General features: G+C 40.9%; 1 protein-coding gene across 1 annotated transcript in view; it reads left to right on the top strand.

Annotated features, from left to right (window-relative positions):
• The window catches only part of LAMA1 (laminin subunit alpha 1), a 154,604-nt gene that overhangs the window by 24,892 nt on the left and 108,333 nt on the right, over positions 1 to 21,379 (top strand). Inside the window, exons 2-3 of the mRNA XM_084622037.1 lie at positions 13,582 to 13,752; positions 14,092 to 14,204. Of these exons, the coding sequence (XP_084478163.1) occupies positions 13,582 to 13,752; positions 14,092 to 14,204 (284 nt within the window). The remainder of the gene's footprint in view (positions 1 to 13,581; positions 13,753 to 14,091; positions 14,205 to 21,379) is intronic.

The raw sequence follows: 21,379 nt of genomic DNA, 5'->3' as shown, positions 1-21,379 counted from the left end.
GAACTGAACTGTTGGTAGCAACAGTGTGACATTTTTGGCAAAAAAGCCTTTTTTGTCACTTACATTGGAGTTGGGGAAGAGGGAGGGAGAGACCTAGGTCTTCTGAGGTTTGTTGGTATTCTAGCAGATTGCAGAATTCAAATTGAAGTGTTTTTGGCATAACTAATGTGGTGAATTCTCTGCAGTTCCCTTTGAAATGCCTATCAAATTATTACAATGCAACCTGCAAAACCTTTTACAAATCTGAGAACCATAAAGCTGTCTACAGAATGTACTAAAATACATCCTGCCTGGGTCTGAATGGAAGCTAACCCTGCATACAACTAACTTTGGTCAACTGACATTATACTAGCCAGATCTGTTCTATGATATTAGAAAGAACTACACTGGAACAATGTAGCCATCTTCAGGGGATGGTCATGGTCTGGTTTGGGGTTTTTATTTTATATATAAAGTTTTAAAACTCTACTATGTATTAAAACCAACCCCTTATCTGAGCCTCTGTGGGGCTCTCTCTGTTTAGGGTGACCATATTTCCCAAAGTAAAAATGGGACACTGTGTGGGGCTGGCCTGAACTGCCTGGCATCACTGCTTGCCCGAGCGTACACTCTGCCCGCACGGGGCTGGCCTGAGCACACCCCTCAAGGATCCCCTGCCCCCATGCCGACCGGGGGTGCCTGAGCCCCACGCTACCTGAGGTGACAGCCTGAGCCCTGCTGGGCTGATGATCAGTTGGCAAGAGCAAATGGGACAAATGCCCATTTTTGCCAAAAAAGTTGAGATTTCCGGGACAGGGCTTAAAAGGGGACTGTCCTGGCCAAAATGGGATGTGTGGTCACCCTATCTCTGTTGCTCTAATGGAGATTCAGTTAGCTGTAATGTTACAGCAGAGCAGTCAACTTGTGTCATGTCAAGACTATTACTTTTTATTAAACTGGTTGAATATAATTGGTTACTTGCTGTTTTAAGCACAGTGTGAATATTGTGGTTTGAAAATAGGTTAAAGCCACCTTTGATGCAAATGTTTGTGCAGTGGCTGTACAAACTGGAGAATAAGGTAGACCAGACATTATAGCATGAAGCTCTTGCTTTGTATTGCTGTAGAAAAAGTACAGAGGATTATTTTTTGCAATTATCTGCTGTTACAATTACCAAATTTCTGTGATTTTCACCATTCCAAGGGGCAGTTCTGCAAAGCTTCACATCTCTGAGTCAGGATTACTCACATGAATAAATGTTACAAAATTGGGCCCTTAACTACTCAATAAGAAACTACTCAATAAAAAAGGTCTGGGGAACCTATGTCACTGCTGGCATAAATGATATAATTTTACTAACTACAATGGGGGAATCTAGCATCCAGACTCATAGGTTCAATACTTCTCTTGAACTTAGTAAGTTAGAAATTGGAGCAAGGAAGAACAATTAAAGCTAAGAGCTGTACTTTGGAAAATTGTCTTTGAGAATTGTATAAGGAATGTGACCTCAGCTTGTGAAGTATAATACTGTTCCACATTTTATACATTTTAGTGGTCTTTAACATTTGATTGCTTTTTGCCCTTTATAATCCTTTGTTTTCCTCCAGTGCTTGAAAGTCTCTGGAACAACTGCTGCTGTGTATTCTGTGTAAATGTTTTCAATAAATGAAAGATCTACTGCTGGTGAACAACTTGAACATCGCCTCTTTCTTATAAATTGCTGACTGTTTTACATTTTTAGAACACTAATTTGTGAATGAAATTAGACCCCTTCATGTATTTTTGTGCTCTGAAAACTGAATCTGTAAAAAAGGCTCATTGTTACTGCTGATATCAGTTCCCTATGTTTTTCCAAGTCACATTTGCTTTATTCATTGGCAAATTCTCTCTTTGTTACTGACAGCACAGAAAGGGCAAAACAATTGTGGGGAAGGGGAAAGGAATCAACTGGCTACCCCGCAGTATGAATCAGTAAAATTCCTGGCAAAGATCTGCTTTGAATCTTTATTGTATGTGTTGATATACAGTCCAGAAAATATTATGTCATTCTCTTGATCTAATTCCTGACTGACTGCAGATAATTGCCGTTGTCTTCATGTCCCAACAATTCTTTGTTTTCTAATTCTGGGATGCATAGGTTTTGTCTTCCCTAAACCACTCAAGCTTTCCTGGAATATAGGACAGAGGCCTCAAATCAATTATCCCTGTCTTGAGAGAAGCTATCTAAGACTTAAATGGTCCCTATTACCATAGAATCTGAAAAGTTAATATATTTATCCTCACAAGACATCTGTTAGGTAGGGAACTACTATTATTCCCATTTCACAGATAAGGACAGAAAGAGTTGTCCAAGCTAAAAAGTCCCAATCTTATTAATCTCTCCTCATACGGAAGCTGTTCCATACCCCTAATCATTTTTGTTGCCCTTTTCTGAACCTTTTCCAATTCCAATATATATTTTTTGAGATGGGGTGACCACATCTGCACACGGTATTCGAGATGTGGCATACCATAGATTTATATAGAGGCAACATGATATTTTCTGTCCTATTATCTATCCCTTTCTTAATTAGTCCCAGCATTCTGTTTGCTTTTTTGACTGCTGCTGTACATTGAGTGGATGTTTTCAGAGAACTATCCACAATGACTCCAAGATCTCTTTCTTGAGTGGCAACAGCTAATTTAGACCCCACCATTTAATATGTATAGTTGGGAGTATGGTTTCCAATGTGCATTACTTTGCATTTATCAAGATTATATTTCATCTGTCAGTTTGTTGCCGTCACCCAGTTTTGAGAGATCCTTTTGTAGCTCTTCGCAGTCTGCCTGGGTCTTAACTATCTTTAGTAATTTTGTATCATCTGCAAATTTTGCCATCTCACTGTTTACCCCTTTTTCCAGATCATTTATGAATATGTTGAATAGGACTTGTCCCAGAACAGAGCCCCATCCTTCCTGTATAGGCTCCCCCTTTCCCAAAAGTTTCCCCAGTTCCTAATAAATGTAAACCCCTCCTCCCTACACCATCATCTCATCTGCACATTGAGACTCTGCAGTTCTGCCTGTCTAATTGGCCCTGTGCATGGAATTGGGAGCATCTCAGAGAATGCTATGAGTGTTACAGTAACTGAGCCATATAATATATTTGCAAACTTGCCTTGTGTATCTGAGCCCTGCCTACCTGGAAAGAAACTGCTTGTAACATGAAAAAATAATTAATACTGTAGTGGTATACTTTATGCAAAATGGCGCACAATTTATAAGACTTAAGACATTTATAAAGTACATAGTATTCAGGGCTTGGTTTTCAGAAGTGCTTAGCACCCATAATTACAGCTGGAGTTAATGGACGCTGTGGTGGCCAGCATCTACAAAAAGTCTGGTCCTTATGTGACAGAAAAATGCATATAACAGTACACTGAAGAGCCACTAAGATCTATCGGAAAACTTTGAAAATTCTTCTAATTAGGCATAATTCTACCTATATATTGTATTTTCTACACCATATATCCCTGTCCTGTTTTTATTAGTAGGAAAATAGTAGGAAGACCTACTAACATTCTTTATTCTCTTGATGTCATACCTTTCATTTCCATGTCAATGAAATGTGAAATTGCAAAATAGAGAATTATGACAAACAAAAGGACCACCAAAAGAAAGTGTGCTTTTAAGAAATACATATCCTGTTCTTGTACAAGAGCCCTTAAAATAATATTAATAATTAATAGTAATAATCATAATTAATAACATAATTAACGTGACCGATATTAATCCTTTCTATTAGAATAACGTTTTAAATTTTTACATATAGTAATCATAAGGTCTTGGAAATGGATGCTTGCACTCTTGTCAGTAAAACTTTTGTCAGTCAGGAGTGTGAAGAAACACATACTCCTGACTGACATAAATTATGCTGACAGAAGTGCCGGCGAAGACAGTGCTGTCGGTGGGAGATGCTGTCCCGCCGCTATAGTTACCGCTGCTCATTAGCAACGGTTTAATTATGCCAATGGAAGAGAGCTCTCCTGTCTGCATAGAGCAGCTGCATGGGAGGTCTTAAGCTGCACAGGTGCATCGATACAGCTGTGCTGCTGTTGAGTCTCTAGTGTAAACATAGCCTAAATAATATTACATAATCTGTGTTTTACAAGATGTGTGATATTACTGCCAGGCATCATTTTGGAAAGAACTGTAATACTGGTGGAAACTAGATGAGCATTTTCAAAGAATACTTGTGCAGTCCAGGCATTAGCAGGCTTCTATAAAAATCAGTATTTACAGCTGGCATTTATTTTGAAGGATAGTGAATACATAATGAGTACTGATAAATCTTTACCGAGGAATGTGAATGAAATCAAGACTCTCTAAGGCTATGTCTACACTACGCAGCTTTTAGCGACATGGCTGTGCTGCTACTGACGTGTCACTAAAGGGCACGCAGTGTAGCTGTTGTATGCCTGCTGACAAAAAAACTTGCAACCCCAACAAGCAGCAGTGGCTTTGTCGGCAGGAGAGTGCTCCTGCCGACAAAGCGCTGTTCACACCAGTGCTTGTCGTGGACCAAACTTTTGTCTTTTGGGGGTGTGTGTTTTTTTTAACACCTCTGAATGACAAAAGTTTGTCTTTCACTTGCCAGTGTGGAAAAAGCATAAATTGAAGTGTAGCATTAGCATTAGAACACAGTATTAGGAAATTAATGTTGAATTTTTCAGAGCTAACTAGGAAATGTAGACCCATATCTCATTGAAATGAATGCGAGTTGCTTGACTAAATCTCCTAGTCAATGTTGAAAATCTTAACATAAAGGTTTAATTATTTTGTCTGTTATAAAACTGACTAGATGCAAAAGAGATGAGGCTCTATCTGAGATGAATACTTTGTATGTGGAAGGTGCTCAGATACTATGATGAAAAGTGGCAGTATCAAACCTCTAAGATAGATGCGGTTTCCTAGACCAGTTTGGGTCTATAAGGCTGTATGGAGTTATGCTATTTTGCCAGCAGGGGGAGGCAGGTGAAACTGAAGTTTAGAATTCCAGGGCGCTCAATCCTCTTTAACCTTGTTTTTCTCTTGGCAGCAGCAGGCTTGGACCCATTCTTGCTTCTTGGATCTAAAGAGAGCTTTAAAACAACGCTGACTATGAGTATAATGTAGGCTTTATACACTGCTCAGTTAAGCCCACTTTCTGTGAGGCTGTATGCACAGACAACTGAATGGGAAGTCTCCTGTTGAAGCGCTGTGGGTTTTTGAGACTCCGCCTTTTTGTCCTGGCTATCTCTCAACACAATGAATAAAACAGCGAAGTTTAAAAAAAACCTGATATTTTTTCTGATTTATTTTGATTTTCTAAATTAAACTTAACTAAAATGGGAAATTACAACCATCTGTCCAAAGAGCTAAATTCCCTTAAATCAAATAAAACCAATACATTCATTGTGTCTTGCGCTGCAAGCTGAGAAGGAACGGGGATTTTTCATTCTGTGAAAACTTCTGAAATTTTGAACCTTTTTTGTTCCTCAGTGGAATGGGGAAAAAAACCTCACAATTTTGTATAGAATGGTCCTCCAACTGGCCAAGTGGGAAACTGCTGCCCAGCTCCCCAGGGACTCCTGCCTGATTTCCATTGGAATTTTGGTATGATCTCTCGGAATATTTTGATGAATCAGCATTTTCCGATCTGTAATATCTATACAGTAGTTACTCTATTGGGACTTGTGACAAAGGGGTTTCATGTAAGGTAGTGGTGCCCAACCTTATTACACAGGAGGGCCACATAAACCTAAGAACAACCTTGTGTGGGTCAAATAGATTCTACATATTTTAATAAGATTTAAAGTTACCTTTATTGACTTATATTTTAAGTTCAGCTTGTTGTGTATGTATTCAGACAGGTAGTTTCTATGTATAGTATTGTCTATTTACCCACTTGTGAAAACTAAAATGATGAAAACATGACAACAAAATGCTAATGAATTGGCTATTTGTATATTGTGTTGAACCAGTATATGGCCCACAGGCTGTAGGCTGGGCGCTCCTGATTTAAGGGGAATGTGGAGTACTACTACCTGGGTAGCCTAATAAATATACCTTCTGGGTACTGGGGAGTGCGGCAAGGAGTGCCCTTTGCTACACCCATAGAATAGGTACATTCACCTTCCATGCTCCATCCTTCCATGCTCCACCCCTACCTTGTTCCAGGCACACATGCTCAACCTGTGCTCGGAACTTAAAACCTATATAGCGGCCTCCTGAGCTGGATGCACTGAGGAGAGAGGGCTACGTGTTTGCTCCCTGGGCATTTTTCTTCTCTCCCCAGTGCTCCCATACAGGAAAGGTTATAACCTTGTAGTGCACTGAACTGTGTAAGTAAAACAGATCATTTCTATCCTGGGTGCCTGAGGCTGCAGGTTTTAGTTGAGTTTCAATACTTTTGAGTTTCCTCTTTGCTAGAATGAAAGCATGTTTCACGTTAATATTGAGTATTTTTTCTGTTATTGCCTTGCTCAGCTCCTTTTGTTCTCGAGAGAGGAACAAGACAAAGCTGTTCTTTATTTCTCTACCTCTTAGTCATTGATGCTGAGCCTGGGGGCATGAAACAGTAAAACAATTGGAGGAGCATTTGGTTGACCCCACTGGTGGCTCAAAACACAAGGGAAATTTTCAAAGCAGTGTGTGGGCAGTGCATGTTCTTTGAAAATATAATCTCCTCAATGGGCGCCCAAACTGCCTGGATGCTCAGGTTTTATTAGGCATCCAGCCACTGGCACTTTCTGACTTCTGTATGCTCTCCAGGTGCTACTGTTTCCTTATTTTCAGTTCTCTGCCTGGTCCTAGGTCACTGCAGACACTTCAGTGATCGTCTCATAGGACACCTGTGGCATCCAGAGTCACATTATAAGGATTAAAGAAACAAACAAAAATTGGAATAGATTTAATACCTCATACTTCAGGGAATAAGTCAACTTCTAATTATTGGGGTTAGTAATTTATTCTATTATGCCCACTGCAGAGTTTATTGTGCCTTCATCTGAATAATCTGGCACTGCCCATTGTTGAGGCCAGGATCAGTACATTGATCCAATATGGCAATTCCTGTGTTCCTAGGCATACAATTCCTGAATAATTTGGTGTGGGGTGTGCATATCTATATGAAAATGATTTGTAGTCTGTAATCCTGTGGATCATGGCATTTTAATAGTGCTCGAGGCACAAAGACATCTGATTGGCTAACATTAGTTGTGTTCCTGACAATTCTCTGAAATGATTTGGGGGCAAGAATGGCAAGTGCAGTGGTGACCCTGACTGGTGTAGTGGAATGGGGGTGGCACTGCAGGAAAAAAGGGATCAAGATTTGGTGACCCCATTCGAGGGATCCGCTACCTCTGAGTGCTGTGGAGCTGTTCTTTCTGTGCCACAGCAGGCAAGGGTTTAGAGCGGTGAGAAAGAAGCAAGGGCAGTGTCATAAATATAAAGGGAAGGGTAACCACCTTTCTGTATACAGTGCTATAAAATCCCTCCTGGCCAGAGGCAAAACCCTTTCACCTGTAAAGGGTTAAGAAGCTAAGGTAACCTCACTGGCACCTGACCCAAAATGAGCAATGAGGGGACAAGATACTTTCAAATCTGGACGGGGGGGAGGGGGGAACAAAGGGTTCTGTTTGTTTGTGTGTGTGATGCTTTTCCCGGCAACAGATAGAAATGCAAGCCTTCCAACTCCTGTTAAATTAGTAAGTAATCTAGCTAGAAAATGCATTAGATTTTCTTTTGTTTAATGGCTGGTAAAATAAACTGTGCTGGAGGGAATGTATATTCCTGTTTTTGTGTCTTTTTGTAAATTAAGGTTTTGCCTAGAGGGATTCTCTATGTTTTGAATCTGATTATCCTGTAAGGTGTTTACCATCCTGATTTTACAGAGGTGATTCTTTTACCTTTTCTTTAATTAAAATTCTTCTTTTAAGAACCTGATTGATTTTTTCATTGTTCTTAAGATCCAAGGGTTTGGGTCTGTGCTCACATCTACCAATTCGTGAGGATTATTATCAAGCCTTCTCCAGGGCTTGGGGGGGGGCGTATTTTGGGGAAGACGTCTCCAAGTGGTCTCTTTCCCTGTTCTTTGTTTAAAACGCTTGGTGGTGGCAGCATACTGTTAAGGACTGTTAAGGACAAGACAAAGTTTGTACCTTGGGGAAGTTTTAACCTAAGCTGGTAAGAATAAGCTTAGGGGGTCTTTCATGCAGGTCCCCACATCTGTACCCTAGAGTTCAGAGTGGGGAAGGAACCTTGATGTAGCATGAGTGGATTTGCTGCTCCATAGGTTTATTGGCCATGTTCCACTGTGGAAGGGAAGTGCATTTACTGAGGGGCCCTGTGGCAGTGTTGCCACACAGCAATCTCTGTGTGTGTGTGTGTGTGGGTGGATTCCTTCTTTCCTCTAGTCCCTGAAGAAAACCACTTGGGCTGTGTGCTGAGTTAAGTATTTGATTCTTAATTCTTCTCTGTTATTCAGCCAAGTCATCCAGCATTTTTATGGGTCAAGCATTAATGTGAAAAGCTCTCCCACATCCAGATTGCAATCCTTGCTACTAGGGACATCTAGTTCTCTTTTCTTGCTTGGTAACACCATTTTGGTACCAGCTGCTCATTTCTTTAGCCTCCTTGTGCTAACTTTTATTGATGGGCATGAACAAAGGCAAAGTCATTACAAACAAGAGTGGTAGGCTTCAAAACTGCCACCGTCTGAATATTTAGAGTAAGAAGTACATTTCAGTTTGGTATTAACTTAGTATTCCAGGTGTAGATCTTATTCAAGGTCAAATTGGTGTATTTTGAACACTATTCATTTCCTGATACTGCACAGTGTTTTGCTGTGGGAACCTCTCTTGTTATGGACAAGTGGGCAGCTGAGTAACTGAAGGAGAACAAATGAAAGACAAAATTTGTGTTATTATGTAAAGGGCTGGACAATGATCAGAAGAACCATGTATGCTTGTTTAGGTTAACAGCAGGGTCTCTTTCTTCCTTGTTTTCTCATAGTTGTCACTTTTAATGTGGTGGGCACTAACTCCTGCAGCTGTAAAGCAGAAAGGGGGGAAAGGAAAAAAAAGAACAGACAGCATTATTAAATAAAGATATTCATTTCTATGTGGGATGTTTGTCTACAATTGGGAAATAGACACAATCCCTCGTTAATTATTTTAGCAAATGAAATTCAGTCAACCAATTTAAATTGTATAGCTGGGAAATTCATCCTGCAAAATATACACAAGTCAACGATATAATGGACTCTAATCGAATAGGATAAAACAACAAGAATTGCATATGTGAAACTTCCTTTCTTCCTGAGGAGAATATATTTGATAGATCTAATTCAGTCTATTGTGCTGGATTTTAGTGAGAAAAGGTTAAGTTAGATCAATGTCTTTCATAATCTAGACACAGTTGCAGACTGGTTTACTTTTATGAAACACAGTATCTTTATCCAGACGGTCAGTTATCTTATGGTGCCTTAGATGCTGTAGAGTGATGTGACTTCAAAGTTACCCTTTTGCCTTTATTGGGCTCTCTAGTTCTGACAGCATCTACCTGCCCCCAAGACTGTAAACAATGGCATATTTCACTGATTCTTTTTGGCAGAGTAGGGGTGGGAGAGAGTCCTTGAACTCATCACACTGAGTAGCACAAGAACACTTTAACTTAGAACGGAACATTCTAATATAAAGCTGTGAAACTCATATCTGGTTTTGATTGATTTGTACTCATGGAGGGCTTGACCTTGCTGACTACGGAGCAATTCCTAAACTCCTTCAACTCCCACCAAATTGCCAGTGGCCAAACGTATCTATAGTTTAACTTCATTGGTTTGAAGGATAACCAGAGATTAATTTGGCCCATTGGGAGTTGCGAATACTCAGCATTGCAGGATCAAACCCTGGGTCATTTGCTAAACAACAACTTTAGCTCTGTTACTCTGTTTGTATCTTCAGAAAGACCCACCATGTGATCAACTGTCACAGGTTTCATTATCAGTGTAATTATGGCTCTGAAACCAGTGAAATGTTTGCTTAGGAGGAATGGGGGAGGGCTGGAAGAGGTTCAGCTGACACACTACTTTGCTACAGTTTTTGAACTCAATCCTAATGTGACTTGAGGTTTTGGAATGAAATTTTCACACAGCACCTCTCTTTAGTGCCTTACTTTTTCCTTGGCACAAATCCATGGATTTAAGCTGTGGATGGAGGTCATTGAGGGTAGGTTGTGTCACATGTAATTGTAGCCAGTGTAATGAATGACCCTGGAGGTGACAGAAAGCTGATGAAGGCTGGCTGATATTGGGAAGCCTAAGTGATTGACAGCAAATACTGAATGCTAGAGACTTCTGATTACTGGAAAATGATGTAAATGAGGAATATTTGTCTAATCCTCTTGCCTCATCCATATAGGCGCCATCTATATTTCTCAGAAAAAAAATAAAAGGAAGGGCAAATTCTTCTTATGCTTATACCAGTAACTCAGGAGTAAAAGCAGAGTAAGTGAGAGGAGGATCAGGACCATATTCAGCACATGGCATGCAAAGATATCAATGAGACTGACAAATTTTCAGTGTTACAGAAATGCCCATCTGCTGCTGATTAAAACATCTAATGAGAACAAGAAATAAGGACTATGTTTGATTCAGCTTATAGCTTCTCTCCCTCCTGTCCTCTTTAATGTTTTGAATACAATACAGTTGAAAACACATTGATCACTGTTCAGATTGTGTTTCAATACATTAGGATTTTGCCACATTTTGAGCTGAAGTTAAGATTTAAACTGAACTAAAATAGTTCCTTCAGGCTTTTCATGGGAGTGTAATTACCATACAAAGACTCTTTGGTTAAATTGCAGTCATATTTAGCTCTGCCTTAGAAAACCAAAACACTGCTATTAAAAGCTTTCCTCATACGTGCTGAAGAAACTTGAGAAACTAATGAAAGAAGGCATATGTTATTGGGAATACAATTGAAATTATTTTTATTGAAATAATCATGAATTTAATTCTTTATAACTGGAAAAAATAATCCCTTCAGGACCAGCCTCAGAAATAGCCTCTCTGGTACAGCAGTAAAGACATGATTGCTTCTGGCACTTTTAATATGCCATATCTGATCTGGGAGTAGGGTCTTAGTTGTGGCCCATCATTTTTAATCTTTAAACACAGCCTTGAACTCCAGAATTGTTTCTCTTTCCCAAAGTTACTTCTGATTTTAACGTCTGCAGGGGAAAGGGAGCAACTTGCAAATCTCAGCCTGATAAACACAAACAGTATTATCACAAACGGTATTATCACCTTGAAGTGAGTTTAGTTTGCTTGAGTACATTTTATAGAGAAAAGTTGGAAAACAGAAAAAAGGAACTAAGGGGCTGTAACAGTGACTTACCTTCTCTCTGTCAGATGTAGCTACTTTTTCAGTTTTCTTGCTGGGAGTGTAGTTTAACCCTCCAGCTACACCAAAAATCTACTTCTGCCAGTCTAACAAGAGTTCAGATCCTTCACCCTGTCTTTTTCCAAGGTCATAGGCATTCCCCAAGGGTCTATCTATTTTCCCCATTCCTAGGGTACAAAAGCAATACCCCTCAGAATCCAAAGGGGTGTTAAACCATCTAAACTCCAGCCTTAGGGCCCTCAGCCATGAAATAGCATCAGGTCTAGTCACCAACTCTCTGCCACTTTTCTTCCACCAAGGCTCTTTTCTAACTCTGCCAAAGTCCCTTAATTGCCCTCTAAAGAGTTAGCTCTTTCTGGCCTTCAGGTTCTAGCCAAAATAATACCTCCTCCTCATGGTATCATATTCAACCATCTGTCTGCATGTCCAGTCCCTCTCCCTAGGTTTTCCCAAGCCATTTCCCTAGTGCTCCAAACTCTTTCCTAGTCTCTCAGTAAAAAAGCTCATGGCAGATCCCAGTACCCACCTGGTGGCTTAGTTCTTATACAAATAAGCACCCTGTTCTTATATCTGCACTCTTCCCAGCATTGTTCATTGTAGTGTCCTATTATTCTCGTTCTCAAATTCTCATACATTTTACATTGCCTCTGGGAATTATAAACCCCCAAATGCTTTGGTTCTGTGCTGAACAGGGAATAGGGTCATGACATTGTAGCCTGCCTTAAAGGGACAGCATGCCTGTTACAAGGATAATTGTGCTATAACAGCAGAGGTTAGATTTAGCCACCCACCCCCATACCAGCACTACTGTAGTGACCTTTGGTTTTCTGTAGAGTTTAAGATTTCATTAGAAAAAAATTTATTAGCTATTAATTTGGGGATGGTAACTTTTCAAATATCAGTTATTACACTGTTTTGCTGTGTACGAAGTTGGTCTCTGTCCCCCTCTAGTGATTGGATTATGGTTAATGATCCTCTATTACCTTCAAACTAACAATTACTCCTTTATCTCACACAGACAACTTGTCCAGGGGCCTTGTTCTGAGTGGAAGCAATAAATGAGTGGTGCAAACTGTCCCCATTCATATCAATGGTTTGTTCTGAAGCAAGATGGTGACAGTATAAACCATTGTTTACCACTCATTTACAATTTCTTGGGCCCAGAATAGCTGGAGCTCACTGCATTCCAGCTCATACCTTCTCTCTTTCCAAACACGTGCCATTCTACTACTATGCCACAAACTGCAGAAGATGGGAGGCAACATATGAAGAATCCTCCTTATGCTTTATAGGGCTGCAGAAGAGCAGAGAACCAGGGCCTAAAATTCAATCTTTAGGGGGATGTACAGGAGCTCAAATAAAGCTTCGAGGTTCAAAGTACATTGCCCAAGTCATTAGTATTTCTGCATCTGTGAATTCCAATTAAAAGTCACCTTCCACAGAAATGGGGTACCAGTTATGTAAGTCTTATACCTAGGCACTTTAAATTTGCCTCTTGGATTTCATTTGTTTATACTGTGAAAATAGGTTTCAGTTTCTGCCCTTAAAAATAACTATTCTTCAGTGGTGGTCCAGATATGACATGGAATGATAATGCTATTGCACTCTTACACTATCTGTAAGACAATGCAGAATTCATTTCATAAAGGTAACTTATTCTCAGCATATCTTTTCCATTTTCCAAACTCTCTAGGACAGGGATTCTCAAACTTCATTGCACCATGACCCCCTTCTGACAAGAAAAATTATGAGACGACCCCAGGAGGGGGGACCGAAGCCTGAGTCTGCCTGATTTCCATTGCCATGGGTGGGGAAGCCAAAGCCAAAGCCCGAGCCCCACTGCCCTGGGTGAGGAAGGGATAAAGCCAAAGCCTAAGGGCTTCAGCCCCAGCCAGGGGGCCTGTAACCTGAGCCCCACCGCCTGGGGCTGAATCCCTCAGGCTTTGGCCCTGGGCGGTGGGTCTCGGGCTTCAGCCCCAAGCCCAGCAAGTCTAAGCTAGTTAGCTAGTTGCACCCACTTTGGAGTCCTGACCCACACTCTTGAGAACCACTGCTCTAGGACATACATGGTGAGGCAGACATTTGCTGTGAAACCCCATATGACCGCATGTGTAGCCAACAATTTTTGTTTTAATCAATCGTCTTATTATATGATTGGTATTCATTTTTGTTTTTTAAGGTTTGTTTCCTGCTATTTTAAATCTGGCTAGCCATGCTCATATCAACACCAATGCCACCTGTGGTGAGAAGGGACCAGAGATGTTCTGCAAACTTGTGGAACATGTGCCGGGCCGACCTCTACGCAATGCACAGTGCAGGGTGTGCGACCACAACAGTGCTAACCCCAAAGGCAAGTTTATGATGTTATATCTTTTTGGTCCCTTTCCACACTTTCACAGGTCTGTGTGTAAGGTACATATCTGCCATGAATACCTATTAATGTTGGTCTGTATCATTGTGGATGGAATTGACTTTTGTGCAGAGTGCCAGCATGAGGCTGAAGTACCACTTTAGCCTTGAGGATAGGCCTAATAGTGATTTTCTGCACAGGGGTCAATTTCACCCTAAACATGCTTTATGGATGATTGTTATGAGGAGAAAAATATTCAGCATGCAGCTTAAAAATACTAAGAAAAAATAAGATAATGACATTTATTCTTAAGAGAATTTTTCTGTTATTTAAAAACAGAACAGCACCCTATCTCCAATGCTATAGATGGTACGAATAACTGGTGGCAAAGTCCCAGCATTCAGAATGGGAGGGAATACCACTGGGTCACCATCACCCTGGATCTAAGACAGGTGAGTAATACCAGATGTGTAAAAGAATTTATTTTCTATGTGACATAAGCCTAATAAAATGATTGCAGCTGTACTTGATAGTTTTTAGGGACCCAGACAATTTACAATTAATTATAAATAGGTACTATACAGTCATTACAGCCTTTAGATGAAGGTAAGATCTGATGGATCAGTCTATTTAATTTAAACAACCATGTTTTGTCAGTCAATCAATTTGTTTAAAAGCATATTACTTTGACAATGATGCTGTTGGAAATTTTAGTTGGGGTTGAAATGGGAATTAAATTGTCTGTTTACCAAAACACATACTCTCCCTTGATGAACATGGGATATTTTAATAAAGGGAGTAAACGTTTTGGAGTAAGATCTAGCCAAAAAGTGCTTGGAGGCGATTGTAAGATAACAGAGTGCAGTACGCAGCCTTTGATCTGCAGTAAGTACGATAATCAAGGTACTGGATTTTGGAGGAAGTAAGTAAGTTAGAGAGTGACTTTGGCTTTGAGAATAACTGAACATAAGTCAATCATTGTTTAATAGTTCTCAGAATGTAAACTTTTCAGTTAGTTTTACATTATCTAATTTATGACAACTTTTTCATATTGTTTCTGTCTTTGAGCTTATTTACATTAAATACAAAAATGTGGTAATACAATGTAATTGTTAACAAGAAGTTCAAAGTCATGTTTCCCAGAGCAACTAAACATGCAAGTACACAACTTTTCATGGATGAATTCTCAGGAATAAAAAATGATACACACATGCGATGGGACTGAGATAACACTGCTGTCAGAACAGTAGCTTTTGGATTAATTGACTGTGGTCTTACTTTGCAACTTAATATTTCACTAACATAGCTTATGGCAATTTTTTTGCCTGCCTGCTCCTCCTCTCCCCCGTTTTTTTTTTTTTGGTAAAAAAAAATTGCCTACCCTTAACTTTAGCCTTTAAATGATCCCATTAAGCTCTGATGCTGAACCATAGGGTAAAAGAAGGCTTATTTTCCACTTTTTGCTGCTTCTACTGGTATTGGTTTTGATCATCTTCTACTCAGGAGGGAACTCCAGAGAAGAAAACTCTGGGAGAGTCCATTGTGGAGTTTCCCCCCAAATTGTTCTAGGGCCTAGGGCTTATACCCCTGATTAATGAGCAATAGTCCTGTGCCCACCTAACCAAACTCAGAATCTGGGGAAATCACAGGAGACCAGGTCTATCTGTGGTGAAGATAGTTCCTTGGCACTGGCTCGGTGGTTTTCTTACAATGCAGCTTGGAGTCATGCTGCCAGGTTCCCCCCCGCTCGGGCTGGCTCTAGGCACCAGCAAAACAAGCAGGTGCTTGGGGTGGCCTATTTCTAGGGGCGGCATTCCAGCGCCGGCCATGCTGCCCCTAGAAATGTGCCCCCACCGCCGCAGCTCGCCTCCGTCTGCTCCCCCGAGCACGCTGCCGCTGCCACCCCACTTCTCCCTCCTCCCTCCCAGGGTTGCCATTTCGTGTGGCAAGCCTGGGAGGGAGGGAGGAGAAGCCAAGCGGCGGCGTGCTCGGGGGAGGCGGCGGTGGTGGAGCGGAGGCGAGCTGGGGCGGGGAGTGGTTCCTCTACCCCCCACCATTACTTCCTGCGTTCCCCCCCACCCTCACCCACCTCCGCTCCGCCTGCTCCCCTGAACGCGCTGCCCCGCCCTCTCCTGAGAGGGAGGGGGGAGAAGCGGAGTGGCGGCGTGTTCAGGGGAGAAGGTGGAGTGGAGGTTAGCGAGGGCAAGGGGTTGCGCGGGGGTGGGAGCTGCAGGAAGCAATGCGTGGGGGGGGAAATGCGGCATGCCCGGGGGGGAGGTGGTGCCAGGGATTTGGGGAAGGGGTTGGGAAGAGGCGGAGTTGGGGCGGAGCTGGGGGTGGGAGGGTGGCACAAAAAAAACCGGGGGCGGTCAAAATTTTTTTAGCTTGGGGTGGCAAAAATCCTAGAGCCGGCCCTGTCTCCTGCACCTCTCCTAGGTCTGAGGCTCGATGAACCTTTTGCCAGCTTGTCCAGAGGGCTTGGATTGCATGACAGGTCTCCACAAAAAAGATGAGAAAACCAATTTCAAGGAACAGTTGGTTATTTTTTAAAAAATGTGCTTCTGAGAGTGTGTGTAAAATGTCAGGTTTCAGAGTAACAGCCGTGTTAGTCTGTATTCGCAAAAAGAAAAGGAGTACTTGTGGCACCTTAGAGACTAACCAATTTATTTGAGCATGAGCTTTCGTGAGCTACAGCTCACTTCATCGGATGCATACCGTGGAAACTGCAGCAGACTTTATATACACACAGAGAATATGAAACAATACCTCCTCCCACCAGCAGGACAGTGGGGTGGGAGGAGGTATTGTTTCATATTCTCTGTGTGTATATAAAGTCTGCTGCAGTTTCCACGGTATGCATCCGATGAAGTGAGCTGTAGCTCACGAAAGCTCATGCTCAAATAAATTGGTTAGTCTCTAAGGTGCCACAAGTACTCCTTTTCTTTTTGTGTAAAATGTATCAGTCTTCAATGAACCTTTTCATTGCCCAGCATAAGTTCTTTGAAAATCAGGGCTCACTGATCCTTAACACCACAAGGTGGGTTGGTAACACTAGAACACGTCTAAAATCATGGAGAAATTCTGCTCATTGACAAAATGCAGATTTGTGAATTACAGTTGTTAACAAGGTTTTGCCAGGACTCTCTGGACCATTATGCAATGCAGTTTTGAAATAGAAAGCTTTGAAATAGAAGCTTTGTCTGAGATGCTTTAAAAAGAAGCAAGGGCTGAGCTAGAATTTAGTTTTCTGTTTAATTAGGAAGCAGCACAGTATTGTGGAAACATAATCACAGAATATCTTTTGTCAGCTACAGAGTATTTAGATGGGAATTTCTTGTTATTTGCCTAGTTTGCATTGTGTTTGGTTTGTAAACAGGAAGGAAGTAGCAGAAGGGGGCCTTAGCTTTTTGTCCTCCCATAATACTCTGCCAAATGGCTTTCCCATAATATTTGTACTCTGAAAACAGACCAGCTGACCTGCCCTCTTACTCCTTTATTCTCCCTGGTCTATGCACTATTGATGGTGCCTCAAATACATATCTTTTCTCTTCTGATACATGCTCAGATTCGTTAATTTGGTTTGAGAAGTTTCTCCTCTGAGAAGCCTTTCCTCTGTGTTTCCTTAGAGCAATGGAAACAGAAAAGACATTTTGGGCTATGTAACATGCATGTAAATTACTACTCCACAAGGAAGGATTTTGGTTAATAAAGATTGCTTGGGGTCAATGAGTTATTAGAGCACTGATTTGTTCATTTGCTCGAATGTTAATACTGAGCAAGTCGGTGCAAGTAAAGGGTAACAAAGGAAACTTAATGCATGCATGAATAATTTTAGGGATTTTTGGTAAATGTTTATTTCTAAAGGTTGATTGTGAATGGATTAGAAATATTCTCTAGTAGTATTTTGAATTTTCTATTTTAATGAATATTTCAGAGTTTTATGAGGAATCAATGTCTGTAACTATGTACATTGCTCTCTGTGGTTAGTATCAGTACTGTCAGTTACTTTCTTTAGATTCCAAGATTTGTGCCATATATCTCCCATATCTTAAATTAGTTTCAGTTTATTTTTGTTTACAAAACTTAAGTGTTTTGTGATGTGAATAACTGTTATTTATCATCCATTCTGTTATTTTATAAACCTTAATAAAGGCAATTAGGGTACAGGGAGCAGGGAGGGTTGGATAGGGGGTGGGATCCCGGGGGGAGCAGTTTGGGGTGGGGGGTCCCAGGAGGGGGCAGTCAGGGGACAAGGAGCAGGGGAGCTGGATGGGTCAAGGGTTCTGAGGGGGGAAGTTAGGGGGCAGGAAGTGGGAGGGGGCGGATAGGGGGTGGGGACCAGGCTGTCTGGGGAGGCACAGACTTCCCTACCCGCCCCTCAGGCCAAAAAGTTTGCCCACCCCTGGTGTATAGCTTAGTGTTGAGACATGCTATACACCACTCTGCCTCAACGCTGGGGCAGCTGATGTAAATTGTGATCAGTCCACTGAGGTCAGTTGACACCAGCTGAGGATTTGCTGCCATGTGTTCACTGGGTTCTATTGGTGGGAGCTTCCAGGAAGCAGAAATAAAAATCAACTATGTTCTAGCTTTCACCTGTGTTTTTGTAGTCCAGACACAGCTGGGCAGAACAGCAGGGTGACAAATGCTAGTTAAAAGAAGAGTGCTGGCTAATAAGATGGTTATATTGTTCGTTAGGTCTTTGCCTTTTTGGAATCTCTTTTTTACGTGCAGAAAAAGTTAAGCATTTTGTAGAGCTAGCCAAGTGGGTACTTTATAAAACATCAGTACGCAACATGGATCATAAAACTAGGTACACAGTATTATGGCATATCTCTCAGCCTGTCAGGACCCAGCTGTATGATGCTTTATATGTCTATAGATATATACATATGTATGGCTATTCTCGTAGCTGAAGTTGTGTATCTTAGATTGATTCCCTCCCCCCTGTGTAGACCAGGCCATAGTTACCAGCCTTAGAGTTGCTCATGCCAAGCCACTGGCCAGGTGGCCTGGACATGAGGAGGGAGCAGGGCCTTGTCAGATGCTCATCTGATGCTCCTGGAAGTTGGTTTGCAGAATCAGACCCCAAAGTTCTCACTTTCTAGAGTCAATTTTTATAGGAATTTCTTCCTATGCCAGTCTACGGGAATTGCTTCATCATGCTGTTGCTGAATCAATCAGCAGATGGCACATTTCTGACGGCTCCGTGCTGCCAGATGTTATCTTGTTCTTTGGTTCTCCCATCCTTGAGGCTGTTGGGTGGATTGCAGTCTGCCCTCCAGGGGTCCTCTGGTTATTTCCACTTGACGCCTTCTTCGGCTGATGGACACTGGATTCTTAGGCTGGCACCTCCCTGATCATTCAGTTATTATCCACACCAAGCATCCATCCACATACATCCTCTATCTCTATTTTAATCACAATTGTTAACAAAGCGAGATAAATACAACAAAAGGGCAGGGAATCTCTGTGTGCTGTTTCTGTTGTTACAAAAACAGAATGCATCAGATGAAGTGAGCTGTAGCTCACAAAAGCTTATGCTCAAATAAATTGGTTAGTCTCTAAGGTGCCACAAGTACTCCTTTTCTTTTTGCGAATACAGACTAACACGGCTGTTACTCTGAAACCTGTTGTTACAAAGTATTACTTTAAGAACAGACTCTGTTTTAGGATGTAATAACACAATTAGCAGCTTGCAAGTTTCACACAGAGAGGGAGAGAAACAGTACCAAAAACCAAGAGACCTCTTGAATCTTTATGTTGCTTTAAAACTGGTGGACTCTTTTAACAGATGTGTGGTGTTCGCCCTTATCATTATTTAGAACATTTGTTGATTGAAATCAACCGAAGGATCAATATTGTAAAACAAAGCTAATTCAGGAATTTAGAATCTTTTTTTGGATTGAGATTACATCGTGCTATAATGTCACTTTAACTTCTTTGAGTAAAAAGCAGAAAGCACTCCTTCATGGGTTTCTGAGTTTCTTATAGGAGCCTGAAACGATCATAGTTTCTGAAACAAATATTGAAGGGTACAGGCTGATGCTAGGAATGTCTCCCAGCACTTTCTGTTTGTTAAAAGTTTGCATAAATTTAGTTTAGATTTTTTTGCAAGTAAAGTCTGAATCTTAAGCATAACAGACTTTTCTGGTAACAAGGTTTAGTTGTACTTACAACGGTAAGAAGAGTGGATTTTGCCATGTATTAAAAAGGCATAGCATTGTTACCCTTTGTATATCTTTTAACCACAAGCCTTTTCAAGGCATTTTGAAAAATATACTATTCTCTTTTCTAAATTCCCTTTTTTGGAGTTTCAAGGTACATGTTTCTGTGCTCTTACCCTGAAGGGAAGATTTAAAATAACTTATTAAGACTAGTAGGAACCAGTCTGCAAAATCGAGTGCATACTTCAGGGCTCATTTATTGTGCAGTCTTGTGCATTATGTGGTAGGCATCACACTACTGTGGTTTTAGCAGGATATGCAAAAGGACAGTTAATAAGATCCTGAAATTCAGTAGAGTGTCTTAATATTCACTTTTTGGGAGTGAATTGGCACAATCTGGTGAAGTTTGGATTAGGAAGTAGATTTGAACTTTCCAACTGGTCCCTGTTTATATAACCAATAGAAGACTCCTGAAATTTGGGGACATCAGAATTGCCCAGGTTAGGTTAATCTTTTATACTAGTCTTTCATTTCTGGTTTGTGGGGCTCAAGTACTTTTGGTTACAAAAGAAATAGGGCTTTGTGGCCTCGTTTTGCAGTAGTCTCCATTTATGCAAATCAGAAAACTACTGCACCACTGGGAGTTCTTATGCAATAGAGGCCTGGAGCTAAACTTGCAGAGAAAGGAACAAGTCAGGATTTTAGAGCAAAAATCTCTGGAGGAAGTTCAAATAGCATCTGCTGCATTGGCTATTGCCAGTCCAATTAGTCTCTCGCTCTCCTGAGCTGTGGAATGTGCAAAATTGCATGAGGATTAGGTTGGTAAAAGTTTACTTTTTAGTTTAAAAATGGCAATAATTCTGTTTAAAGAATGAAAATGCACCTCATCCAGCTGGGTCTGTGTTTAGGGAAACAAATAATACCAACAGTTGCTGGCAATTTTGGAGAATTGCTAAGCAAAACAGAAATTAGTGATAAGGTCCTTAGGGCTTATTGCATCTACAAACTTGTGACTCTTTTTAGTACAAGGTTATTTGTTTGGTCTTTGCCCTGGGTCCTGAATGCATGTAAAATGACACTTTCCAATCCATAGTTGCCTGGGGATCACTAAGTTGCTTTGGCTTGCCCTTTTTACCCTTGTAGTCCAGTGAGGAAATCAGTTCTGGGAAAGTTGCAAAGTCAAATTAAAATGCGCAAATGATTAGCTCTCACAGCACAGCTGTGCAAACTAGTTTATCATGAGACATTAGTAGACACAGAATGATTGAAAGGGTATGTGCGGAAGCTTGTAAATCACCAGCAGTGTTGTTAACCTTAAGAGTTAATAAAATAAAAAAATCTTGCTGGAAAATATTCTGAGAATTGTATAAAATTATTTTCATTTTACAGGTTTCAGAGTAACAGCTGTGTTAGTCTGTATTCACAAAAAGAAAAGGAGTACTTGTGGCACCTTAGAGACT

Source organism: Lepidochelys olivacea (assembly GCF_965140295.1).
Source record: "Lepidochelys olivacea isolate rLepOli2 genome assembly, chromosome: 2".
NCBI classification, from domain to species: Eukaryota; Metazoa; Chordata; order Testudines; family Cheloniidae; genus Lepidochelys; species Lepidochelys olivacea.
This window is presented reverse-complemented; position numbering and strand designations above follow the sequence as displayed.